This window comes from Primulina tabacum, chromosome 14, assembly GCF_025594145.1.
Source record: "Primulina tabacum isolate GXHZ01 chromosome 14, ASM2559414v2, whole genome shotgun sequence".
Classification (NCBI taxonomy): domain Eukaryota; kingdom Viridiplantae; phylum Streptophyta; class Magnoliopsida; order Lamiales; family Gesneriaceae; genus Primulina; species Primulina tabacum.
The window spans coordinates 34,389,103-34,416,958 of record NC_134563.1 but is presented as its reverse complement, the minus strand read 5'-3'; the positions used below and the strand labels follow the sequence as shown (position 1 = coordinate 34,416,958).

The 27,856-nt window shown below is 34.0% G+C and overlaps 2 protein-coding genes and 1 long non-coding RNA gene across 3 annotated transcripts; 2 read left to right on the top strand and 1 right to left on the bottom strand.

Moving 5' to 3' along the window:
• Nucleotides 1–304: 304 nt before the first annotated feature.
• LOC142525093 (transcriptional activator DEMETER-like) lies at nucleotides 305–9,209 on the top strand. Its single transcript, XM_075629262.1, has 20 exons — nucleotides 305–1,094; nucleotides 1,412–3,202; nucleotides 3,282–3,635; nucleotides 3,841–3,931; nucleotides 4,021–5,048; nucleotides 5,120–5,439; nucleotides 5,524–5,603; nucleotides 5,722–5,806; nucleotides 5,884–5,975; nucleotides 6,047–6,115; nucleotides 6,216–6,252; nucleotides 6,364–6,446; nucleotides 6,560–6,988; nucleotides 7,367–7,403; nucleotides 7,485–7,542; nucleotides 7,848–7,987; nucleotides 8,091–8,156; nucleotides 8,331–8,445; nucleotides 8,524–8,562; nucleotides 8,690–9,209. The coding sequence occupies exons 1-20, from the start codon at nucleotides 305–307 to the stop codon at nucleotides 8,797–8,799; spliced, it is 5,814 nt and encodes a 1,937-aa protein (XP_075485377.1). The 3' UTR covers nucleotides 8,800–9,209.
• LOC142525094 (uncharacterized) lies at nucleotides 9,190–13,442 on the bottom strand. Its single transcript, XR_012815023.1, has 3 exons — nucleotides 13,231–13,442; nucleotides 11,438–11,562; nucleotides 9,190–9,296 (listed from the first exon to the last, which is right to left on the bottom strand). It is a non-coding gene; the product is annotated as an uncharacterized LOC142525094 (long non-coding RNA).
• An 844-nt stretch (nucleotides 13,443–14,286) lies between these two features.
• LOC142525496 (putative RNA-binding protein C1827.05c) lies at nucleotides 14,287–16,709 on the top strand. Its single transcript, XM_075629812.1, is given in 10 exon segments — nucleotides 14,287–14,436; nucleotides 14,728–14,858; nucleotides 14,946–15,005; nucleotides 15,007–15,061; nucleotides 15,169–15,227; nucleotides 15,389–15,436; nucleotides 15,525–15,622; nucleotides 15,916–15,985; nucleotides 16,120–16,230; nucleotides 16,393–16,709. Coding segments are annotated over 9 exon segments (648 nt in total). The 5' UTR covers nucleotides 14,287–14,436; nucleotides 14,728–14,762; the 3' UTR covers nucleotides 16,444–16,709.
• The last annotated feature ends 11,147 nt before the right edge of the window (nucleotides 16,710–27,856 follow it).

The following is a 27,856-nucleotide window of genomic DNA, read 5'->3' as shown; positions in this document are numbered from 1 at the left end:
TAGCTGGGTGTGTAAAACCTGGAAATTGCATATATGGAGCATACAGATACACGCATGTAATAAGAGCATTTAAAGAGAAAAGGTGTGATGTTTGGAACTGAATTAGTAGATGACATTAATTAAATTGATCTTGATTTTGAGGATAATGCATTTTTTTTCACATGTGAATCTCACAAATCAATGGTTTTGCTGCGTGGTTTAGTGATAAATTGGTTTGGATTTCAGGTCGGGATGTTATATGTGCCACAAATATACAAAACAGATTAGGCAAGTGTCCTAGAAAATCGAACCAGCAAGTTCGAATATGAACATTGGAAGGGGAATGTCAATTCCCCTTGAAAAAGAAGTGGTGAAAAATGGAGATATTTGGGTTCCTCCAACACCAGAAAAGCCTGGTGTGCACAGATCAAGTTATGTTGCTGCTGAAATGCAGCAAAATCTGACGGTAGCAGAAAACTGGTGCGATTTGCTGGGAATTTACACCGACCTCCTGCAGGATGAAACTGGTAATCACCTGCCTCCTGGATTCAATCCATGTAGTCTTGCAGGCTTAAATCATGGGGAACTTGGTCATAATGTTGCTCCCATAGAAACCTGCAATGGGTTGCCTCCGAATTTAAATGCAACCAGTTTTATAGATTTGAATCGGAAGAGTGACGTGCAAGATCTTACCTTTGTCGAGACTTGTCATAGGATTCCTCAGGATTTGAATCCTACCAGTTTCGTAGGGCAGAACCAATGGGAGCTGGAGCATGGTCTTAGAGATGTTGCACCGGTTGAGAATCTCAGAATCTTGAATCAATATGGTGGAACAGTTGGCTCTTACGTGCAGAATTTAGACGTCGTTCCTCCTCAGAAAGTTGATTCTCTGGCAGAATTAATGGGAACAAATAAACATCCACTTCCCACTCTAACCAATGGCCCACCTAACAGATCAGCAAGTATTATAGGCAATTCCACCATTTTCAATCAACATTCTCTGGCAAGAAGCAATGGGAAGATGCATGATTCGAACAGTTCAATACTCCTTCAAAATCACATCTTGAATGAAAACTGGCATGTAGGGGGTCACAACCTACAACAAATTTCGACCAGTAAGTAAATTATAAGTTGGATACATGTTCTGAGCTTTCTTTTGTATGAATCAGATAATCTTAGTCTGACTGTTATGTTTCCTAACTCTTAGCCAATAGCTGTGTATCTGTTTTAAATTACAAGACAATATTTCATATCCGTTTCCTGTAGCAGAGCGTCTCTCACTCGACAACTGTGTATGAATTATATGAGCCTCAGCTTCTAATTTCAATTTTTGAAGCACACAAAATTGTATCCACTTCATGTAAAATGTATATTTACTGTTTTTTAAGACTTAAAAAATCAAGTTAACAATTAGAATGCTTCATTTTGGCAGATACATTTACAGTCCCTTACCATGCTGACCGTGACCTGAATTTACCTCAAAGATTAAAAGGGGCATCCTCCAGTGGAACCATGCCCTTTCCATTCGAGCCAGTAACACCAGATCTGCAAAAGCAGATGAAAAACAACCAGCACATGCAAGTACCAAAGTTCTTTGCAAGCAATTGCTTGACTCCAGAAAAACTTAAGAAAGATGACGCAGTCTGCATTCAGCCTTCTGAAATAATTGAGGGAAAGCATGATGAATTGAGCAGCAATCCAGGCACATCCTCTATGGTCATTTCAACACCACCTAATGAAAACATTCATTCTGATGGTGGAAATGGAGAAATTGATCTGAATAAGACACCTCAGCAAAGACCACCCAAAAGAAAAAAACATCGACCAAAAGTAATAGTGGAAGGAAAACCCATAAGAACTCCCAAGTCTGCTGCTTCAGGGAATAGAGCCGCAGATAAAAATCCTTCCGGAAAAAGAAAGTATGTGCAGAAAAACAGCACTGGAACTTCAACAACTCCATTAACTGATGTTGTAAAGGGTGTTGAAGGATCTAATGTTGGGCCCACAGTGAAATCATGTAGGAGAGTACTGAACTTTAACTTAGAAAATGGAGTAGAAAGGGACAGCCAGGCAACAGAAGTTGGTAACCAGACACAGAATGATGAAAGAAGCAAGGTTCCTGTAACTTTGAACTTGGATTCTCCCAATACAGAATGGGTTACAGAATTGAACAAGGCAGCCAAATCTACACGACATATAATAGAGAATTCATACAATTGTGTCCAATCAGTAAATCACATCCAACCTCCAGAGTTGTCGCCGCTTCCGTCTACACCTTCACCACCTGGCTCAAAGGGCCATACGTTGAATATCATAGCAAGGTGTTTGAATGCGAGAAATTCTAATGTCAACCAAAATGGTGGCCAAAATGGATACAGTCACTTGCATCAGCTTACGAGTGGAGACCTTGTTCAGCTTGTCGTTGAGGCAAATTCCAATGAAGCAAACCCAGACAGAATGAGGCAACCGAACCTTCATAGTAAAACTCAACTTTTAGAAGATTTGGTGCCTGCCAAAGAGAATCAGGGATGCAAAAGAGATTATTCCCACACTGAGCTAAGACAACCTCAAACTGTCACGTTGATGGGATCTCAACGGTGGTCTTCTAACACAAGTCATGCTAGCAGTGATAGCAGCAAATTATGTCCAAATGTTTCAGAAACTATGAAAAAGAGGAGGATTGAGGGCATAATTCATGGAACCATATCCAGCATGTCTTCTAGGATTACAACTGTTGAAGATTACACAGGACAAATGGACACAAAGTGTAAGAGTCTCCATGCACAGAGCTCCGCAATTTACCCGAATGATGGATTACCAAATTCTGACATCAAAGGATGCACCTCCGGATATCAAAACGATGAACTCAACAAGGTCAGTTGCAACTGGTACGTGAAGTCCAAAGATTTTGAAGGCAAGTTTCAGCAGCGACAAACTTCGCCTCATTTTCATGCAAAAGAGAAGGCACAAAAAACTTTCAATCACGTCACTCAAGCCCAAAGCACCAATTCTTTTGCTACAGTCACTAACTGGAATCTGGAATCTGCATCCAAAAGAGATCCTACTACTCAAGGAAATGAAGTAGTAAATTATCTTGCGCGTGTGTCAGTTAAGAGACAGATAGCTGGACAAACATCTGACAAATTGTCCAGTATAAAAAAAGTGTTGCCGCAACCGATCGCGCATTCAAGAGGTCGTGGGCGTCCGCCCAAGACATTCACAGGTATCCATCTCTTCATAAGTCATCCCCATAACTAAGCTGAACATGCTCTTTAAATTAAAACTATTATTTTGCTGAGCAGGGTCACAAGAACAGTTGAGAAATTCATCTTCAGTTGATTATATCATAGACCGTATGAAAGGTCTAAACATCAATACCAGTGGCAAGGAAATTGGTCAGGAAGAGCGAAGTGAGCTTGTTCCATATAGAGGAAATGGTGCTATTGTTTCTTATGATCTGATCAAAAAGCGCCGGCTGCGACCTAAAGTGGATCTTGATCCAGAGACAAATAGGCTGTGGAACCTTCTAATGGGTAAGGAAGGAAGTGAAAGTGCAGGAACAATGGAGGATGACAAACAACAATGGTGGGAGAAAGAAAGACAAGTCCTCCGTAATCGAGCAGACTCATTTATTGCAAGGATGCATCTAGTTCAAGGTATTAGCTTCCAAACCATTGCATCATTAGCACTATACCAGAAGATTATTTTGAGTAATTATCAAAACACTAAAATTCAAATTAAAGAATCCAGCTCAAAATTATTTTCTTCAAACCCAACAAGGACCATAATATTTTTGGATTTATCTGATCGAATTGTATGAATCCGTGGTGGTATAACCTTGAATGAATTGCATCTTCACAGGAGACAGGCGATTTTCCAAATGGAAAGGATCGGTTGTTGACTCGGTGATAGGAGTGTTCCTCACACAAAATGTTTCAGATCATCTTTCAAGGTAAAATCAATTTCCTAGAGAAAAGCTTCAGAGCCTTTCAAGATAACAGGAGCTAATAACATTTACATAATGCCTTTCCTTGCTTGCAGCTCTGCTTTCATGCATCTAGCAGCCAAGTTCCCAGTAAAACCAACATCTATAAGAGAATCATGCTGCCAAAATGGGCAAAGTTCATTGATTGAACAACAAAAAATTCGCATAACATATCCAGATGGGACGTCTTATGAGCATAGAATGATAAGGGAACCGGTGTATAACCCCAGCTCCGTGACTTCCAGTGAATCATCTGAATGCGGGGCAGAAATTTTCACAACCAGAAGAACCTATATATTAAATGATCAGACCAAAAAAATTGAGGAAGACATGATTTCATCACAAAGTTCTTCAGAATCTATTGTTTTTCAAGCCTCTGAAGATATCAGATCCAGTTCAGGATCAAATTCAGAAGCAGAAGATCAAATAACTGGGGGAAATTTCAGCAGAAACCATGGTCCTTCAAGTTTTTATGAGCAGGGTGAAAGAATTGCTGCATTCAAGCGATGTCAGTTACAATTAATTGGAAGTTCATTTCCAATTACGCGAACCATGTCCGGTCACCAGCAATTTGAAAATCCAATGCACGGACAATTTACTCAGCTGACCACCAGTGAAAGTGCATGCATTCATCCATTTGCTGCCAATGTGCTGCATCATCAGAGACCTGTTACCCTGCCCACTAGTTCCTGGCCAAACGTGTCAAAGAGTTTGGAAAAATTGGAAGGGGATATTCTCACCGTATCTGGAAAAGGAAGCATATCTTCTATGGCTTCAACAGACGCTAATCTTACTAATGGAACAGGAGTAAAAAACAGACATGATATTTCAGGACAGAATGTTGAAAGGAATTTTATCGCTCAACAGATAGGAAGACCAAAGTTGCAGCCATCAACGGCGGACAATGGCATTTTGAATGAACATCTTGAACAGCAAACTTATTTATCGGCATGTTCTCAGAGCAGAAAAGACCAACATGTTGTCAATTATAGGAAAGATGGAACCCAGAAGACCTTTCAGCGAGAACACAAATTTCTGACAGACCCCACCAGACCGGCTGAAGTGTCCAGTGAACTACCATTTGGTAAATTATAGAAATAAATCCACATTACTGTCTTTATATGGAAAAACTGATCACAGTGAATTTTGTTGCAGATAATCAGAAGCGCTCCAAAAATATAACTCCTGAATCATCAGAAATTAGCCAAGTACATTCCTTGCACGGTCCTCCATCCAGTAAGATTGGCACCAAAATTTCACATGTAAGCAAGCAAAAGGCTGAGAAGGAAAAGACAGATTCAGTTAATTGGGATGCCTTAAGAAAGAAGGTGCAATCAGAAACTGGAATGAGAGCCAGAAATGTGGACACAATGGACTCCATCGATTATGAAGCATTACGAAATGCTGATGTTCGTGAGATATCTGAAACAATCAAGGAAAGAGGAATGAACAACATGCTTGCAGAGCGAATTAAGGTATTTATTGGAATATTAAAAACAATTAATAATAAGTTCGACAGCATACTTCACTGGAATCTGCATTCCTTGGATATTATGCAGGATTTTCTCAATCGACTTGTTCAAGAGCATGAAAGAATGGACCTTGAATGGCTGAGAGATGTTCAACCAGACAAAGTCAAGTAAGTCTCCTTGGAAAAGCTAGTCCGATCATCCATCTCGAAACATATATAGCAGGAGGCATGCGAATTTTTTCTAAAGATAATCATACTCTCCCTTGAACAACAATTTTTCGTGCAGGGATTATCTATTAAGTATACGAGGATTGGGCTTAAAGAGCGTGGAATGTGTACGCTTATTAACACTTCGTAATGTTGCTTTTCCAGTAAGTGTAGTTTACTGTACAGATCATTTATAAAGGGAAAACTAAAGAAATATTCTTCTGACTAGTCTTCATGTTAGGTTGACACAAACGTTGGACGGATTGCAGTACGACTTGGTTGGGTTCCTCTCCGACCTCTTCCTGAGTCACTCCAATTGCATCTCCTTGAACTGTAAGTATATATAGAGCAATTAGTATAAGATCTTCAGAATCATTACAGAAACTAAACGTGTTTCTATGCAGATATCCAGTTTTGGAATCGATCCAGAAATATCTTTGGCCCAGACTCTGCCATTTGGATCAAGAATCCTTGTAATTTTACTAAGCTTAAAAATTAGTTAAATTAGAAGGACTTCATACTTATATTTGCCAACCCAAAATGATCCACTAATTTTTGGTTGTGGAATCACAGGTACGAGCTGCATTACCAACTGATAACATTTGGAAAGGTGAGTTCCTATATTTGACAATTGATTGCCAGTCCCACTTGGTGATCATAATGCAAGCCAACTACGTGAAACATGCTCGCGAAAGATTATTTTCTTAACTTTTGAGTACAGGTTTTCTGCACAAAGAGAGACCCAAACTGTAACGCATGTCCAATGAGGGGCGACTGCCGACATTTTGCAAGTGCTTATGCAAGGTTAGTCGTCTAATACGTCTCAAACGTATGCACAACATGAAGCTTTCCAATGAAGAAAGCTTATTTTGATTGTTAAACCTTTGAATATTGATTGGCGGATGCTTTTGGGGCAGCGCAAGACTCGCTCTTCCAGGGACCGAGGGGAGACATATAGTCTGTTCATCCGCCCCAACAAGCGCTAACCAAATGTCTAACATGACCATGAAGCCTATGCCACTTCCTCCATCTGAGGACAATTCGGAGAAAGGGAAGGATTCAATGAGAAACAGTGAACCAATCATTGAGGAACCAAAAACCCCAGAGCCACCCACAGAATTGACAGAAAGAGACATCGAGGATGCATATTATGAGGATCCTGATGAGATTCCAGTCATAAAGCTCAACATTGAAGAATTCACATCAAATTTGCAGAGCTTTATGCAATTGCAAAAGGAAGTGCAAGGAGACATGTCCAAAGCCTTAGTTGCTCTAAGTCCAGAGTTTGCTTCTATTCCAATGCCCAAACTGAAGAACGTGAGTCGACTGCGGACAGAGCATCAAGTGTAAGTAATAGTCTCTTGCTAGAACATAAGAAGGGGACAAAACTGTAGGATATCTAACAGAGGAAATTTTACGTGACATACAAAATTATGTTGGGTCGAAAATGTTATCTCGTGTAGTGGTCTGGATAATGAAATTAAAACTTAGCCGTCAAACTAAAAAGAGCTTACTAACATTTCAGAAGTCCTTTTCTTTTATTAAAAATAGCGAGAGGTGAGTGATTTATAGTTTCCCTTAATAATTTATTAGGAAACAAACTCAGAAAATAGCATAGTTATTGCTCCCTTAAGTATCACGACCACATCAAGCATCTTGAGCCTAGATGTAAGTATGTAACTAGAAGGATAAGTTTCTGTTACTAATGATTCATACTCCTGCAGCTATGAACTACCGAATTCACATCCCATACTGAAAGGGGTTAGTTATTTCTTGTCTTGGTTTAATTTTGAAGATCATATGCAATTTGACTCCTCTGACCATAAATCTTAAAATGTTTAGCTGGACAAACGAGAACCTGATGATCCAAGTCCATACCTTCTTGCTATATGGACACCAGGTACCTAGTATAAAATTAATCACATAATACGGTTCAATCACGCCTGCATGAAAATACAAAGGCATTTCTTTGCCATAATGGTATAAGAGGCTAAAATATTATATATATGATGATTTATAATGCTTATATAATAAATCTATGGTCAAATTTTCCCCTTCCCTTTCTCCTCTCACTGACACAGACAAAATAAATGACCCTCAGCAAAAGAAAAGGATAGAGTCATATTATAGGCGCAGAAAAACTATAACTCGATTATATCAGTAAAAAAGCTATTATCATACCTAAATCAACTTTATCTTAACCAGGTGAGACATCAGACTCGGTTATACCTCCTGAAAGTAAATGCGAAGCTCAGGAAGGAGGTAGCATGTGCGACAAGAAAACATGCTTTTCTTGCAGCAGTTCAAGAGAAGCACAGGCTCAAACGGTCAGAGGCACAATTCTGGTGAGCACAAATGTGAAAAATCATCAATGATCAAACAAAATTATGAGCCATTAGGTTCCCTTTTCTTCTGTTTATTTTTGCTGAATTGCCTACCTCCTTTTAGATACCTTGCAGGACAGCAATGAGAGGAAGTTTCCCGCTTAATGGCACATATTTCCAGGTCAATGAGGTAACACAATCCATGTTCTTAAGAGCTCTGTATATGTAACAATGAACTCCAAAGTACTGGAGAAATGCTCCCCATTTGTAAACTGCACAAGAGGATTCTGCATTTATCTTCGCAGAGATGAAAGTAAATTCATTTCTGCAAATTGGAGATAACATATCAATAAATTGTACTCAGGTTTTTGCGGATCATGAATCCAGTATGAATCCTATCGTTGTTCCAAGAAGTTTGTTATGGAACCTGCCAAGACGGACAGTGTTCTTTGGGACCTCTGTCACGACCATTTTCAAAGGTAAATAAATAAAATTTCATAAAACTATGAAATATAAAAAGAAATTCTGGCTTACAGAAATACTATTGTGCTTGCCAGGCCTGACAACTGAAGGTATCCAGTACTGCTTCTGGAAAGGTATATACTGCATTAATATCCCACCCGTCTCTGCTATATCGATGCCATTGAGCATCTTGTTCATAGTCCCATGCAGACAACTATCCTTATTTCTCCACTAATTGACGTAATTTGAAATGCATCTCAGGGTTCGTATGCGTCAGAGGATTTGACCAGAAAGCTCGAGCACCAAGACCGCTAAGTTCCAGATTGCATCATCCTGCGAGTAAGATGGTTAAGCCTAATGAGCAACAATAGTGTATGCTACGGGGTAAGATAAAAAACGAGTTAATGACCTGTATCTGCCCCAAGAGAAGACAAAAACCTGATAAAATAGGACTAGATATGACAGCTAACAAAAATTTTACCCATTCATTTGTTCCTCCTCTCCTCATTAACTTGAGAGCAAGTTAACATGAGCGGCAGGCACATAATTTATAGAGAGCGTGAGTACTCTGTTGAAAGAGGGGGCCATAAAAAAGTTCCATTTTTTCCATAGTTCAGATTTTTTCATGTTACGCTCACAACTGAGCCATTTTTCAAGAATACAAATGTGTTGGCAGAATAGGTAACAAACAATAAGGGATGTAATCAATGAATGTGTTTTACACTGATATTACATGTATATATTTGTCAGAGTTCTTTGGTGGCAAATGAGCCATTGTTTCTTCCTTGAACAATTATGTCTGATTATGTTATCATGTCACCAGAAATACACCGGGTTCTTCAATCATTTCAAGTATACAGCAACGCGGCTGTAAAACAATCAATCCTCATTTTTTAAACAAAAAAAAAAAAAAAAAAATCGGAGCAAAGACGGATATTAAGAAATAGAACTGATTTCACAAAAAAGGCACACACTGAAACTCGGAGGAATATCTCATGAATGGTCGGACGGAAGAGATACCCTTGATTCCTCCCACGTTAAAACTACTCCAATTCAAATCATCTGAAATTAAAGTCCCAAAACAAAAACTAAATGGGAAATCGAGTGGTCGTATCCCAGCACATTAAGGGAGTGCCTCGTTAAGTTATTGACTCATGGGATTAAAACAAAGGCCTTCTTGGAATTGAGGTAACACCGGGACGCAAACCCCCTTGTAAATATGTGGAGATCGACGGAATAACTTATTTATCAAAAGAAAATCTAACAATCCTTGAGTTGAACATAGAAAAAAATTGTATATGAGAGAAAGGAGAATCTTGTTTCCCTTGGCCCATTAAGAGGAAATCTCATTGCCTCTCTCTTGCAATAAAAGAATATCTCATTCTAATTATGAGTATAATAAAAGGAAAAAAGTCTTCTGTAATTTTTTCACAATACGAAGGAAGATACCTTTGCAGTCAGGGATGGCAACGAGTCATTAAACTATAATTTAAAAAATTAAAAATTAACGAATCATTAAATTTATATGTCAAAATTTATATAAATAATAATATTCAGAACAAAATTAATATTATCACAAATTAAAATATATCAACTTGTATTCAATTAATATCTAAAAAAAATTGCAATAATATATTTTCATATTAAACATATAATAATAAAATAAAAAAATTTCAATCCAAAAATTTTATAAACTAAAATTATAGATAAAATATTAATTATTTAGTATAAATAATATAATTATATCATTAATAATATATATACATATACTTTTTATATTTTTAAATATATAACATATTTTGACGAGACAGGTCCAAAGAGACTCACCTCGAACCCATTTTTAGACCCGTTCGACCAGGTCTAAACTCATCACGCCAAGACGAATTTACCCCACGTTAGATTTCACTTTGACCTTCAAGATTCTCTTTCGTTGAAGTTTACTTCCAAAACGCTCTTATTGTTGTTGTTAAAGACACTAGCCGTATTTCTAAGTGTATCCGCAAAATAAAATACCCAAAAATATACTTAATTGCTTAGATTTATTAGCTTATTTAACAATTCCCATATGATATATTCTTAAATTATCTGTTTCCATGACTTATTTAAATTTTAATTATCTCACATATTATTTGAAGTTAAATTATATTCCTAATTATTTTTAAATTGGGATTTTCTAATAATCTTACTATTTAACTAGCTTCTAATTATTTGGTGAAGCTGTATATAAAATTACAATAATATCCTCATTATATGAATTTATCGATGAAATTTTTTTATGTTGTTAAAATAAACTTTTTTTAAAAAATCAAACTTATGTTTATCTATATTTTAAATTCAATCAAATTTGTATCTATATTTTAACCTTTTTAGATATGTCCCTGATAAAAAATATAACAAAATCATTAATTTAAAAATAAAAAATTATCATGTTTCATTTAAGAAAAAATGTTATAAAAATATATTTTAGTAAATTTATGTATTCTTTTCACCTAACATATCAAATTTCCAAAAATTTTAAAACTACAAAAATATTTTGTTTAATCTTTATCCAAAATTTTAAATTTTTAAATGGTTATATCATTTCTAATAAAATTTATTATAAGAAAGCATTACATGAAAAAATAACACAAAAACTTTTAACACAAAAAATATTAGATATATGCACATAACGCGTGTAAAGAGTCAGCTAGTGATAATTGTCAACATGTTATGTGTGTACATATTAGCTATAGTGTGTGTAGGATAATAAGGGTAAAATCTCCATTAGTTATGACCAATGAGTAGTTTATATATGACTAATGCTTTTGTATTTGGAAGTTTGAATCACATCAAGGCATAAATCAATTTTCCCACTGAACACTCCAGTTAATAGAACGAAGTTCACTATTTTAATCCAGAAACTTGGATACTGGTAATATATAGGGCTGTATTATATATGATTATCTAGTCATGCGACACGGTCAATTGAATAGGAATTTTTACTGATAGAGGAAAAAATCCAGACCAAACCTGATGAAAGATTGAGGCTCATCGTGGATGAACAAACCGATGCATCCTAAAGGGAGTCTTACAACCAGTAATACCGACTCCAGTACCTCTCATGCCAAAACATGTTACGTTAAAGGAGGTGGTACCTGCAAGTGTGATGAAGTCAATGCTACATTTAATTTCAGGTGATACACAATGTAATAATCCATGCTTTTATTCCATGAATGATGGAAGTTGAAAGAAGGCGAGAAGCCAAGTAGCCAACCAACTTTCTTACAGTATCGGATCAAAACAATAAGCCAAAAGCCGCAACAGACAATGGTAAATCAATGGTATTTCTAATTCATGTAACAAACAACACAATGTCCACAATGAGTAGAAAGCAAAAGGATAATAGGCATGCCACTCTAGTTCTGCCAATCAGGAGACTGAAGATACTTATATAGAAGGCCAGAGGAGGAAAAATGATGGCGCATGCACTTCGATATGGAAGAGGCATCAAACTCCGAAGTGTGAGTTGCCAGTGTTAGATTCTAGTTGATGAGAAATGGTCAAATGAGATTGAAAAAAGGAATAGGCGAACCCCTCATTCCACAGACTCCTTAAACGTGATATCAATGTCTTATACAGGACTTACTGAAGGATCTTGATATTATACTGCTGCTTAGAAATCCAAGAGAATGGAAATTTTATTGAAGGCAGGCACCAATCTCACGATAATATCCACGAAAGATTATGAGATATTTCACACTTTATTTACCCATGTCAATGGTTGAGTGACTCATGCCATTCATGGATAAAATACAAGAGCCTCTATTGAGACATGGAATCCTCTATATGCAACTCCGGATCAAATATTAGAGATAGAGTGCAAGGAAGTAGACAATATCAGCAGAGTACTCCAAGATGATATTCATATAATAGTTTAAGCTTTTCTTATGACATTGTTTTATGAATTTTTATGATATAAAACTGTCCAACAACCCCTCCTGCACAAGGAGAAACAAAAACCTCATTTTACTCAGGATATGCTCATCACATAATCTATCAGCAACTCATCACATTACCATGACAACTATATGCAGTCCTATACACCACCTTAAAAGTTAATGCCACCAAGTCCACCAAAAAACAAAACCGTGATTCCTAAAAGTAATACTTAAAAACATCGTAGCCACAGTTAGTACTTTTGATGCTATAATGCTCATTCACAATTCTTGAACTATGGGTGCTACCGATATTCCTTTCATTGTTGCAAGTGATAATACAGAGATAAAACGAATATTTTGACAAACATTTGTCAATCCTAAAAATTCACGCCTATACAGCAGAATTAGAAAGTCTAGATAATCTTATTGCATACCTTCATGCTCCCAACATAATTTCGAACTAGAACTTATGAAAGACTTTCATTAAATTGAGGCTCTATGAACAATTACCTCAGGCTAAGAGTGGAGGTGCTTGTCTTGGGGACAACTGCCTTACTTTATGACACTCTTAACTATAGTGAGTGATGGCACGTTTCGAAAACTTCAAGTATTCCAACCAATAATTTTATACCTGTATATATACTACCACCAGTCCAAATCGCGTCCGTCCACTAAAAGATTTCTCCATTTCTTCGACACGAGGGCCTAACGATTCATGATGATTGAGTGCAGATAGTTTCTCGCGAACATATCAAATATCAACAGCGATTTTTTTCACAATGTCTAACTAACAAACCCATCAACATAGATATGAAGATAAGATGACATCCAACATTCTGAAAGCATCGTAAACAAAGTGAACCCAACCACAAGTCAAGTCAATACCTGCTCGAATTCGTTCTTTTGGTGTCCAGCCCGAGTTCTTATACAGTGGAAACATGTGCGGACTAAATTGTGAACAAATCAAACTGAACTTGTACGCCGCACCTGCATCGATATGACGAAATGGCAGCGGGAAATATGGGAATTTTTCCGCGAAGAGTTTACCCTTGTATTCGAGTCTGCCGCCTTTTCCCATTCGTGCTACGTAAGTTTCGTAACTGCACATATTTCCCTCGGAAAAACGTAAAAACTTTTTAATTAAATTTAATAATAAACATGGGAGAAAACAAAAATAGGGTTCGAATAAATAATGATTAAGAATTGTTAATTTCCTATCAATAGCAGATATTAATCTTTAAGAGTGAGTTTTTTGTAAGACGATCTCATTAATTTTTATTTATGAGACATATCAACCTATCGATATTCACAATAAAAAGTAATTTTTTTCATTGATAACCCAAATAAGAGATTTGACCCACAAAATTGATCTGTGAGACCGTCTCACAATAGTTTTTGTATAATCTTAATCACGATTATTTTTTATTCTGATAAGGATAATCATCTATCTGCTATCAATAAAAAAAATTATTTTTGTTATTTCTTACTAATCTCATAAATCACAAGACTTCAATGAAATAGTGGATTATCAACTCAACCAGATTCATGAAAAAAATATATTATTTTTTATGTCAAGAGTATTATTTTGTTGTGAATATTGACTGAATCAACTCGTATATGGATATAAATCCTTTGGACCGCCTCACGTGAGACTTACTCAAACCAAAACTTTTATAATATCGTCTCACAAGTATATTTTATTATACATATCTTTAATATGATCTTATTCATAAAAAAATATTATTTTTTATATCATGAACCAACATAAAATTGTTCAATAATAATAATAACAACCAATATACAAGATCTAATAAGATTTACAATTTCAGGCCACAAAATTATAATTATTTATGCCATACATAGTGGATATCAACCATTACAAGATTTATTGCGGATTGGCCCATTGGGCCAACATTACAGGATTATGAGAAAAACATTAAAAAACAAAAAAAAAAAAATTAAATAGGTTAAGTGAACACTCGGCCTGCCTCTTTGCCCGCTGCCGTCTACCACGGCTGTGGAAAAACCCTTCCGGTGCCGTTGAAATTTGTGCAATCAAGTCGAAAGGCTGTCAAAAGGCTGACGTTTGAGGTAAGATTCGTTAATTTATATAATGATTTGTTTGTTAATCGAAGGTTTGTTGTTCATTATAATCCAAATCACATCAAATTCTTTCAATTTTAATAGGATTTCATTTACTGAAAGAAAATCTCGCCGAGTCCCTTTAAACATGATTTCTGTATTGTAAAAATCGTGCTACTGTACACTTAAAAATGAAAATTTTATTTCCAAATCTCCTCAGGTCCTATGAAAAATAGGTCTGCTAAACAGAGGGTTAAGTATTCTTCCCGTTTATTATGAACTGCTCGTTAATTTGCATAGATTCGATCAACAAGTGTACTCTTGTTTGAAGAAAAATGGGGACGAAAGCTAAGAAGATAATGATCGCCAAGAATTTGAAGAAGGCCGCTGCTGATATCTCTGCTTCGAAAAAGGAAACACGTGATTTCCTGGTATGCTACTGTTTGTCAATTTATTAGAGCCGATTAGTAAGTTGCGAGTTGTAAACATGTTTTTGACTTTTTGTTTGGAAAAATTAGCCGCTAGAGGGTGGTCCAGCGAGGGATATTCTGAAATTTGAAGATAAAGAGAAGAAAGCAAACCGTCTTGTATATTGGAAGAGTCCCGCATGGATTTTATGAGAATGAGATGGAAGGTATTGGTTTTTCGTTTTTGTAGCAGATGTTATTGTCGAATTCTTGAATTTACTTCAGCAGTGTTTGTTTTGTGTTGCATTACCCTCAAGTATGTGTCGATTTTCAGGTTTTTTCAAGCAGTTTGGTTCTGTCAAGCGGCTGAGAATTGCGAGGAATAAAAGGTCGGTTTTTTGTTGCTGTATTTTGTATTTACTTTTGCGGATCCGAAACTTTGATTCCAGTATGATAGCTCTTAGTCAGTTTTTGAGCTTTGTTGGTAATGTTGCATGTTATCAACAAGAGAATTTTGTGTCCATATTGATTTACTTTTCTATCTTACATTACAGACCGGAAAGTCAAAGCATTTTGGATTCATTGAGTTCGAGTCTCCAGAGGTTGATTTTGTGCAAAGATATTATAATATAACTTGCTTGGGATGTGCTTTTCATCTCTGAGTTTTCATTCTTTTGTTCTCAACTGCAGGTTGCCAAAGTTGTTGCCGATTGCATGCATAATTATTTAATGTATGAGCATTTGTTGCAAGTGAGTCTTGTTCCCCAGGAACGGGTTCATCCACAAATGTGAGTAATAACTCTGCAATCCCCTTATTATGCTATTGCCTGGTCATCCCATTTTCTGGTTGTAATGATGCTAATGTTGGAAGAAATTTCCTCTGCAAACCATACTTGGGGATATCTTATTTTTACATGAATAAAGGGTATTTCCCTGTAGTATATGATAACATGGGCATGATCTTGGAATTGAACTATCTTACGATGGGTCAACGCTTAAACTAGGCTTCCCTTTTACTGGTAAAGATGTAAATTTTGAAGGCTCGCTGAATTGGTAATTGAACGTTACTCAACTGTTTCAGATGGAAAGGCATGAACCGCTCCTACAAACCCTTGGATTGGGTTCAGATCGAGCGGAGACGTCAAGATAAGGTGTAAACTTAATTTGAACATATTATGCATTTTGTTGAAAGATAGATGTACGGTTTGTCAAAGCACAAATCTTACGCAAAACAAAACACTTCTAAACTCTGAATCATTTTTTCCTTGAATCCTACCAAGTCCAGGAGAAAACTTTTGAGCAGCAGCAGAAATTGGTAACGGGAATACTGAAAAGAGATAAGAAAAGACGAAAGCGGATCGAGGCTGCTGGTATTGATTACGAGTGTCCGGAAATTGTAAGAATTTACTGGCATGAGAACATAATAAAATCCTCGTACGTTTGAAGTCCTTGTGCTTTACCTTAAACTATTCTATATTTTGATCAAATAAATTAACCTGTGTCGTAAGTGTTTGATTTCTAGATTTTTAACTGGATGATTTGACTTGACTTGTTTCAGGTGGTAGGCCTCCAAAGTGTTCCCAAGAAGATTAAGTTTGATTTCGATTAGGTATTGTGAGCCTTTGTTTTAACGCCACCATAACCTTGGTCTGCTGTCTTTGAGAACCGGATTATCGTCTCGTCAAACGGGAATATCGTCAAACAGACATCGAGTATGTTGCTTATTCAACATCATATTTGTTGTTTTGGATGAGACAAGCTTCATTTGTTTTTGTAAAACGTGATTTTGGAGGTGTAGGGATTTCAAACAGCCCAGGTTCTATTTGAAGCGTATATTAACTATACGATGGTTATATTTAATTGCTCGATTTTGTAGATGTGGTCGTTTAGTGTGTTTATTTAAATGTAATTTTCTGTTATATTCGATTCTACTTTGGCTAAAATTGTTGGATATTGACCATGAACTGCAACGTCGATGCCCCTTCAAAATTTTGTGGAATTAGTATTCGACAGTGTGTTTCCGAGTGGACATAAGTTTTAAAGTGACCCACAACCACAAAACCGAGTTTCATTGTTCTTTAGTGTACGTTGATTTCGAACATTTTCACATCGCTCGTGTAACTTGCAAGAAGTAAACATAATTGGTTTTGATTCGTATTGTGTAAATCGGGATGCAACCGACCACCTACACGAAATCGAAACAAAATGAAAAGTAGTTTGATTTTGATTTGACCCACCCTTTTTTCATTTTATATTTTTACATGCATCCACATTTTGACTAAAATTATTGATCAATCTTTTTTTTTAAATATTTTTGCATAAAAATTATGTGATTAAATTGAGAAAAGAGAAGGTGCAACTTTTTTAGAGATTTTTCCATCAAATTCTCAATGAATAGTAGGTCTCTGAGACGGTTTCACGAATTTTTATTTATGTGACAAGTCAATCATATCGATGTTCACAGTAAAAAATAATACTCTTAGCATAAAAATTAATATTTTTTACTGAATAATTCAAGTAAGATCCGTGAGATTGTCTCACACAAATTTTTTGCCATCGAAGAATACCGTTCGTCCATTCCCACGAAAAAAATGAAATACACCGCTATTTATCAGTAATAATAATATATTATTTAATCACACACTACTAATTTTTACGAAATAATAATAATACAAAGAAAGGGGGGAAGTGTAGATGGAAAATCAAAGCAGAGTAATGAGAACGAAGATGAGAAGAGCGGCGACGAGGGTATACTTGAGAGCGGCGATCAAGATGGCCGCCGATATCACGAACAGCTGCCACAGAACCTGGACGCTGGCCCACGTCAGAAGCCCAGTCAATCCAACGGCCACGATGTTGTCCGGATTCGGGTCCAGCAGCAGTTCCGCCCACCTCAGATTGAATCTGGGCAGCTCATTCTCCACCTTCTCTTCCTCCCTGTTGCTCGATTTTTCTGGTGGAACCCCATTCTTGCCTTCTTTTTCCTTGCTCCCATTTTCTGCATAAATTCGGAAATGTTTTCTGGTGTAGAGATTTAGGAGTTGGGATTGGGACTTTGGGGTTAACGGTGAATGGAAATTAGGGATTTGAGGTGGAAGAATCGCGATTACAGGATTGAATTTGGAGGGAACTGTGGAGGATTGGGAAAGATCTAAACCCTAACATTGCTTGTTCCTGATCAACCGTAGTCTCAGACTCTGTGTATTATTGGTTTTTTTAATTTAAAAATATAGATAACAAAAAAATGTAACAATGGGAAAAAAATATTAATAACCTGAAGGGCCCAGCAAATTTTTTAACTTATATATTTTTTATTTATTGATAAAATATATAAAACTTTAATTTTTTAAATAATGCCATCAACTTATACATATATTAATAAATCAATTAATAAAGATTATTATAATTTTGAAAACTTATAAACAAAAACTACTAAAATTAGGAAAAAAATCAGGAAGTGTTATGATATAACTTCCAACATAAATGATTATGTAGATAGATTTCTATTAAGATTGAAATATCAATCTTTATATCTCAAACTTTCTATATACGTATATGTATTATATCATTGTATCCTATAAATAAAGATTCTCAGCCATGAATAAAATAGTTCGGAGTTTATTATTTGAACTCGCATTTCTCTCATCTATTCTCTTTTCTTATTAAATTTAAATTTATAACATGTTATAGCACGAATGTTTTTCTTTTAAGTTGTTATCCTAGAGAGCGCTACTCGTTATTAAAAAATTTTAATATTATATTGATGCTATTGGTTAGAATCTTTTAATACTTTTTTCGATGTTCCTAAAGTGACACAACACAATTTACATTGATACTTAGCGAGATTCAAGATTAGTATACCAATATTCTTCAAAAATGTCTATATTCTTGAAGAATATTAGACTTGGAATTTAAAATTTTAAGATCGATCTATCAATATGTCTGAAAAATATAATATAATATGTAATATTATAATTTACTGAAGAATATTGATCTCAACATTCATCAATATTCATGATAAATTTCAAAATCCGATATAAGATATGTCAATATTCACGATGAATATCAACGTAATATCAATATTCGAAATACTTAGATGCACCATAGATTATGCTCTACTAAATTTGAGTTCAGAACCAGTAATTTCAATGCAAATTTTCGTCCTCTTATACTCTGATTCAGATCTTGTCTTCTGAATATTATTTGTAGAATTTTGAGTTGGATGTTTAAATGTTTTGGCGGCTAGTCATTTGAATCAATAGACTATAATATATTATTAAAAAAACATTTGCTCACCTGATGTTTGGCCTTGCTAATTTCAACATTCAAAACTTCCAACTTGAACAAGCAAAACTATTCACTTGAATAAATATGTTAGAAACACAATAATAAGTTTTTTTATCATTAAAATCAAGATTTTCAGGCATTCCAAAACCCAACAAAAATATTTGGATTTTTTAATACAATGACAATATTTATTCAATATAATATGTTATTACAAATAAATCGCTCTATAAGAGCTTTAGTACTCAAGGATAGTTTATGAATTTTCTGAAGAAAAAATAAAAAAATTATTGTTAAGAATGAAGTTGTTTTTTGTCTCTCATGGACAAACATAATGTCGAGACAATTGGTCTAACAAATAACAAAATGAAATTTGGTACTAAACAAACTCATTTTCTCAAAATGATATTGTATCAATTTTAATATGATAAAATAAATGTCACTATAAAACATGAGTTTATTGATGCTGAAAATTTCTAACATTGTAAACCTGAAGTCGATATCGGAAACAAAAGTTTAAATATGTTATAGAGTTAACTATTTTAGTAGGCAAAAACTTGTGTGAGACGGTCTCACGAGTCGTATTTTGTGAGACGTATCTCTTATTTGGGTCATCCATGAAAAATTATTATTTTTTATGCTAAGAGTATTATTTTTTATTGTGAATATCGGTAGGGTTGACCAGTCTCATAGATAAAGATTATTGAGACCGTCTCACAAGAGACCTACTCATTTTAGTATTACAAATAGTGCATAAATATATTGATCAATGATAAGTTCTTGAATGGATAAGTAAGAAGATGATAAGATTTTAAGAATTCTTATATATTAAATTTTTACATTTAGTATCACTGTTAGTTGTTCAAATTAGGACTGAATTTCTATAATTCTTGGAATGAAAAGGTAAATATAAATGTGGATCCACGACTCACAACCTGATATTTGCGAATATATTTACTAAGAATAATAATTTCCCGAATATACAATCAGTAAAAATGGTTTGGTTGATTAATTATTAAATGCATCCAATCAACTATTGAACCATTGATTCTGAAAATAATGCGTCATATTTTGGGGATATGATATGTTGTTTGAAGCAAATATTGTATACATTATATCAATTAATTACTGTTGATATTGGCTTGAGTTAAAGTTCGTTATTAAACTTATTGAGTGAGCGAAAAAAATCATTATATTGATTCTTTATGAGAGATCGAAAATATGTTGAATTTAGGCTGAAATATTGTAATGCCCGAGATTTTGATTCTATTAATCTGAGATTATTGATTATGAACTAATGTGATTATAGCCGGGCCATTACGAGACCAAATTGGGCCAAGCATATGAATTACACAACTTGTGGACAGAGAGTCTGGCGCCCGAGCGGTAGTTTTTGACCGCCCGAGCGCCAGTGTTCAATAGAACTATGCTGCGGGCAGAAGATGTGGCGCCCGGGCGGTAGTTTACTGACCGCCCGAGTGCCAAGGATTAATCGTGAGGGCAGAACACCCCGCGCCCGGGCGGTATGTTTTAACCGCCCGAGCGTCGAGCAAGCGCCCGAGCGGTAATTCTCGATCGCCCGAGCGCCGCCTGAAAGTTGTGGAAAATGATGACACGTATCATTACATGCAATTGGATATATATATATATATATATATATATATATATATAAATCCTTCAGAATTCATGAAAAAGAAAGAAAGAAAGAAGCTCGAGAAAGTTCACAGAAATCCCTACGCCTTTATATTTCGATCCGTCCGTCCGATTGTGAATCCGACTTCGGTACTGTGTTTCCTATCAACGCAGGCTTCAACTGGACGTAAGTTTTATTAAGTTTTGACATGTCTTGAAATTATGATATTGTCAGAATTGAATAGGATTCATATATAGTGCTCTTGACATAGCAGACATCATAGAATCGAAGTCAGATTAAGAAACGGACTGATGATGGAATTGTTATGATTTTTTGATTATATTAATTTGAAATCGGACAGATTTGGATTATGAATGAATTACAGATTATATCGGATATGAGTTATGATTTGTAATTGATGTCTGGTGATTTGGTATTGACGGGGATACTGAGATTGTGTCGTTCTGTCGTGAATTGGATTAAATCCAGATTAATCAGATTCGGTGTTGAATTGAGAATAGAATATTGATATTATGATTCTCGACATGTCGTTTCAGATTTACAGAGATAGTCTTGAGTTCAGAACTGAGATTGCGTCAGACCGAGACCACAAACGAAAGGTATAATTCAATGTGGTATTGGGAGATCGACTTGAGTTTTCCTAAAGCACATACTTTATTTTATTGCATTGATATTTGCATTGATTTGATTGATGTACTTGTTCTCTTGAATTATAGATAGCAGGTATTAAACGAGTAATCTTGTGACAGAAGTGCCTGATAATGGTGGGATCGCCACGGGCACATTGCACGATGTCACAAGATAGGATATTGGCGATAGAGCCACAGTCCATGACGGTTAGGTCAGGACACTGGATGTTTGGTTATATCGACGTGGATAGAACTGGAGTCTTTTCTATTACTGTTGGTCGATATAGGAATACCACATCTGAAAACCGGGATCCCTAGACTAGGATTGAGTCTAGTCTGAATCGTGGAGTCACGAGCATTGTCAACAGTTTGATATTGATTATGTTTCTGATTTTGATACATATTACTGATATTTGTTACATGTTTTTATAATGTTTATATGATTGCATGTTCGTTGATTTATACTTGGGATTTTATTCTCACCGGAGTTATCCGGCTGTTGTCTTGTTTGTATGTGTACATGACAACATGTGGGACAGGATCAGGGTCCAGGAGATGAGGAAAGATCGTGATAGAATGGAGACTTCGGACTTTGATGTATATAGAGTTTTGACACTTGATATTTAGATGTTGAACCTTAGTTTTTACTGATTTGTAGACGGTACATGACTTGTACTTTATTTTATACTGAGTTGTATATTAGTTTGATTTCACTACATTCCGCATTTTAAAAAGAAAAAAATTTATGACCCTAATTACTTGATTAGTAAATTGATCCTGATGACGATTAAGAATTAATTAGCGTCCGGGTCCCCACAAATATATTGAATCAATAACAATGAGATTTTTATGATGCAATATCAATTGTTATTTTAGTAAAGCAATGTTTCCTAGATCGGTGAGAAGGAACGTGAAAGTTAAGTGTATATCAATGAGAATGTAATGTCTTTTTCGATCAATTATTATGACAAATAAAATGATGACTTTCAAATTCAAAGAAACCCCGAAATTAAAAAAAAATGGGCAATCCTGAGCCGAAAATTTCACATACTAATTGGATTGTTGCGAGCAGAATGAACCCGAAATTCAAAATTTAGTTTTCAATTACATTGTTTGATATAATGTGTTAATAAATAATATATATTATTTGGCTCTTATAATTGTTCCAGTTGAACAATTTAATTTTTCTCGTTTGAACTGCTATAAATCTAGTTTATTTTTATATAATTGTTTGAGATGAACAATTTATGATTCATGGTCGAAGCGCAATAAATCTAATTGGTTTTTAAATACAAAAACCAATAACTCCATCAAGTAAAATTATAAAATAAATCATGTGTCGAAATTAAGGAGGCTGGTCACCTGAAGAGATCATGACATATATAATAGTAAAATACGAAAAGAGCCTAGGTGTCTGAAACTTCTGAAATAAATTGATATCATGCAAGACCGCATCATAATTTACTTGCAAGAAAATCTAAAATACACCAAAAGCGTGTTCAACCAATAAATTAAAAGATTTTGTACCATGAAAGTATAAAAACTCCAGAATAAGTAATTTTATATATTACAGTGAAATGGTTTGATAAATTAAAAGAATGTTATTCCTGAAGAATAACAAACATATGTAAGAAATGAGATTTAAACAAATTATTTGTTTTCTCAAAACTATGATATCAACGTAATATGATTATCGATAATTATTTGATATTAATGTATATTTTGTCAATATGAAAAATAATGAGTATATAAAAATACAATTTGTAGATATTAAATTTGGCATATGAACAATATAGGCTAATCTCAACCCAAAATTTCTCAAAAAGATTCGAAATCGATTATGAGAAAATGTTTTCACTTGTCATTAACGTGTTGAATAAACAGTGATATATCAAGAAATATCCCTTAATTATTTGAAGTATCAAATAAAATTATATTCTACCTCCAAGATTATTTTTCCAATAAAATGACAAAATTTGTTATGATGATTAAGATAATCCAGACATATGTGATTCATTCATATTAGTAGATGCTTCCGAATATTTTACTAAAACTATTGTGTAATTAAAATACAAACATATGATGAGAGAGTTGGAAAATATGAAATTTTCTTTTGAGCTATGAATTTGATATTTCCATAAGGAATATATGTGAATTGGTCACAGTACACAACAAAAAAAATATTTCTATATGGATATGTTACATACATTATTGGTTGTTTGATAATGTCCAAAAGATATTTGATTATGAAACATCCTATATAAGCACTAATTGAAGATAATGTGACTGATCTTTTCATTAGAGCATTACCGATATTAAATTTTGAGAAAATAACACTCAAGATCGGGCAACAACTTAAAGATATTGATCGATGCTTGCAACATGAGGAAATATTCAAATTAGACTCTTTATGTCTTTTTTATGAATTTTTCCAAGCGGTTTTTTTCATGACAATGTTTTAATGAGATGATTAGCTTGAAGTAAGAGATGTCATACTCTTTTTCTTTCACTTGGTTTTTGTCCAATTGTGTTTTTCCTAATAAGGTTTTAATGAGATGCATTTATTGTCAAGAGATCATACAATGAGAAGTATATATTATTGTAATTTTTTTTTTTTACTTTTTTGCTTCGCATAAGTTTTTCTCACTGAATTTTATTGTCAATGTTTTAGCGATACAACACCTAACTCAAGTATCAATTGTTGTATTTTTTTTTCCTACTCTCAAGTTTTTCCCATTGGATTTTATTGTCAATATTTTAGCGAGGAAACACGCGACTCTCCATGAAGTTTCAAACAATCATCTTGCCAAATAAAATATTCAATGAAATAGTTGTTGTATAGATAATCATCTAAGGGAGAGCCTCACGATATTATTTTGAATATAAGTGATTATGTGAATAGATTTTCTATTAAGATTGATATTTAAATATTTATGTATACATATTTGTATTCTAATATTTTATCTTATAAATAAAGATGATTCTCAGTTGTGAATAAAAATAGTTCGAAGTTTATTATCTGAACTCACATTTCTCTCATCTATTTTTTTAAAAATTTATAACACCAAGTATATATTGGATCGGAAAAATATCAATCTAACATAATTTATCATGTTGTACACAAAACTATAAACAGGAAAAATATGTATATATTTGCATGTACGAATGAACAAAGTTGATGGCAAAAGTGGTCCTAACACGGAATTAATGAGACGTATGTAGATGCAATCAATGTAGTATAAGTTTTGGACTTCAATCTAATGTAATGAACTATGGACCCATTCTTTATTAGCAAAAATTTGTGTGAGACGGTCTCATGGATCTTATTTTGTGAGACAAATCTTTTATTTGGGTTATCAATGAAAAAATATTACTTTTTATGCTAAGAATATTATTTTTTATTGTACATATCGGTAGGATTGACCTGTCTCATAGATAAAGATTCGTGAGATCGTCTCACAAGAAAACTAATCTTCTTTATTTTCTATTTTACTTCCCCAAGAGGGTCTAATTTTTCTCAATATTTCTGATATTTTTCCATCTAAATAAAATCTTGAACTCTCGCCACTGACCCATAATAATGCGAGACAAGCATGAAAATATAAAAATAAATACTCCATATATTTATAGAGAATGTTTGCAAAATATTATATTTTTTTTAAAAAAAATGATTAAATTTATAGATTATGAAGAAACGATGAAAAATCGGAGGTAATTAGTGTTTGAAAAATAAAATCGAAAAATCGAAAATCATGAATGTGTGATGTTTGATAATTAAGTGATTATAATATTATCTTCTTAAAGTAATCACTTTTGTAGAAATAGAATCAGCATTTCATTTTCAGTTATTATTTGGATATAAAAAACACACAAAAGTATTTTTTCGAGTCAAAAACCAATAATTACTTTTTTAGTGATTGCGAACCCTTCTTCAGTTTTGTGTGTGTTTTTCCTCAAATTAATAAAGTTATTGGAAATGTAAATTTTAAAAAATAATTTCTTAATTTACTCTTATTTAATGATTATTTTAATTAGATAAAAAATTGTTGGAAAACAAATTAAATATGGGCATATTGGTAAAATAGTTGGGAAAAATATTACAAAATATGGAAACTGAACTACATAATTGTGACAGATGAAAAAAGAAATTCAACCTAAATATATGAGATAGAGGGAGTATTATTCTATGTCATACGGAGGTAAAACTTATTTTAAATCCTTTTTCTTTAAATAAGATTTTACAAATAATCTGCCATTGTTTATTAACACAATGCTAGGTAAATTTAACTATATGAAGTCATGGTCTAATTGTCGATTGAGTAGGTCTATTATGAAACGGTCTCATGAATCTTTATATGTGAGACATATCAATCCTACCGATATTCACAATAAAAAGTAATACTTTTAGCACAAAAAGTAATAATTTTCCATGGATGACCCAAATAAGATATTCGTCTAACAAAATACGATACGTGAGACCGTCTCACACAAATTTTTGTCTTGTCGATCAGCCTAAAACATCATCCATCTTATCAAACTAAATACATAGTTTTACTATATTATAATAGTATTTCTATATTTTATTTTATCTACTACCATTTCATTTTCAAATCAACGAAGTACGGTGAGTTGAAATGTCACTAGTCAGCCATACTTCTGGCAAGCCAGGGATGCTTTGAAGTTCCTTCGCATACTGAAAATTCCACTCTGAAAAAAAAAATCAACTTTTAGCAGCTCCCCATTTGGTATCAGTAATTGAAATTTCCAGCAAATTTGTAAATTAGAAAAGTTCCCCAAAAAGAACCATTCCCAGCCCATAAAAAAACCTGTCAGAAAACAGATCACACATATGATTGTAATTTTATGCATCGCTTCTTCATTTTATATCAATAAAATCATCCAACGTAAAATTATAATAAAATAACTGTCAGAAAACAGATCACACATATGATTGTAATTTTATGCATCGCTTCTTCATTTTATATCAATAAAATCATCCAACGTAAAATTATAATACAATATTATTTGGCAAAAACTCGTGAGAGACGATTTCACGGATTGTATTTGTGTCATCCATGAAAAATTATTACTTTTTATGCTAAGAATATTACTTTTTATTGTGAATATCGGTAGAATTGACCCGTAAGAATTGACCCGTAGATAAAAATTCGTGAGACTTACTCATATTGTTAATTATCTACGTAATCTAGTAAATATAATAAGTAACCACTCTTCAAGAAAATTTTGTCATCATACTTTGAAAATACTTAATTTTTATTATCATATTATTTGAGAGCACCGAAGTACCCCTATCTTGAGAGAGTCCCTAATCATGTAAATTATTATTAGGATATCATCAAAATTGTTAAATTAAAAGTTTTCTCGTAATAGTTTACATAAAATATTATACAATGTCACATGTATTCAACCAATTATTCAGTCAAAGACTCAGAATCCATCCCTCCATTTTTTAGTAGATCTCTTGTGAGACGGTCTCACAAATCTTTATCTGTGAGACAAGTCAACCATACCGATATTCACAATAAAAAGTAGTACTCTTAGCATAAAAAGTAATATTTTAATTTTTCATGAATGACCCAAATAAAATATATGTCTCACAAAATATGACTCATGAGACCGTCTCACACAAATTTTTACCTCGTCTTTTTGACTTGTTACAAATGAATTTGAACATGAGGTATAATCTCAAATTTAAAATCTTGGTGTCGGTTTTGCTGGTAGACGAGTTACCAGATTGAGTGTCATTATTTTAAGCTCCATCTGTAAGAAAATATGACACATATTAAAAGAAGCGTAGCGTGTAGGAATTGACGACGGCCAAGAAGCCTACCATTTTTGACGAACAGCACATGCAGCCTCAAATTTTAGAAAATTGAGACGTGCACACACCTATTCTTTTGACAATTAAACTCCCACAATAAACTCGTTGATGGTATGAGATGCCTATAAATAGCAGCGATTGAGGTCCCTAAACATACAATCTCATACAGAATAATACACCATCTATAAAGAGATTGGAGTGTTTAGAAGGCTTCAATCGGATGAAAATCAGAATACTTAAAGATGATTCAATGGCTGGAGGTAACGCTCAATTTAGGTTGCGCATATTGTTTTTCATGTTCATGTGCGTAAAAACATGATTTTGAGAAAATTTCTAACACCATCACCTATTACACTTGACAATGCATGAGTGCTAAACGGGGTCATCTGGATAACATGTTGATTATAGGAATGCGATTTGTCACATAAATTGTAATATAAATGCTCTATGGGTGAATTCATTATGAATTGAATACAATTAACATATTTAAACACATAATTAAATTATTTAAGAAAAAAAAATAACGTCTCAACCGTCACAACCATTAGAATTTAGAGCATGTATCTTGTGAGACGGTCTCATGAATCTTAATCTGTGAGACGGGTCAACTCTA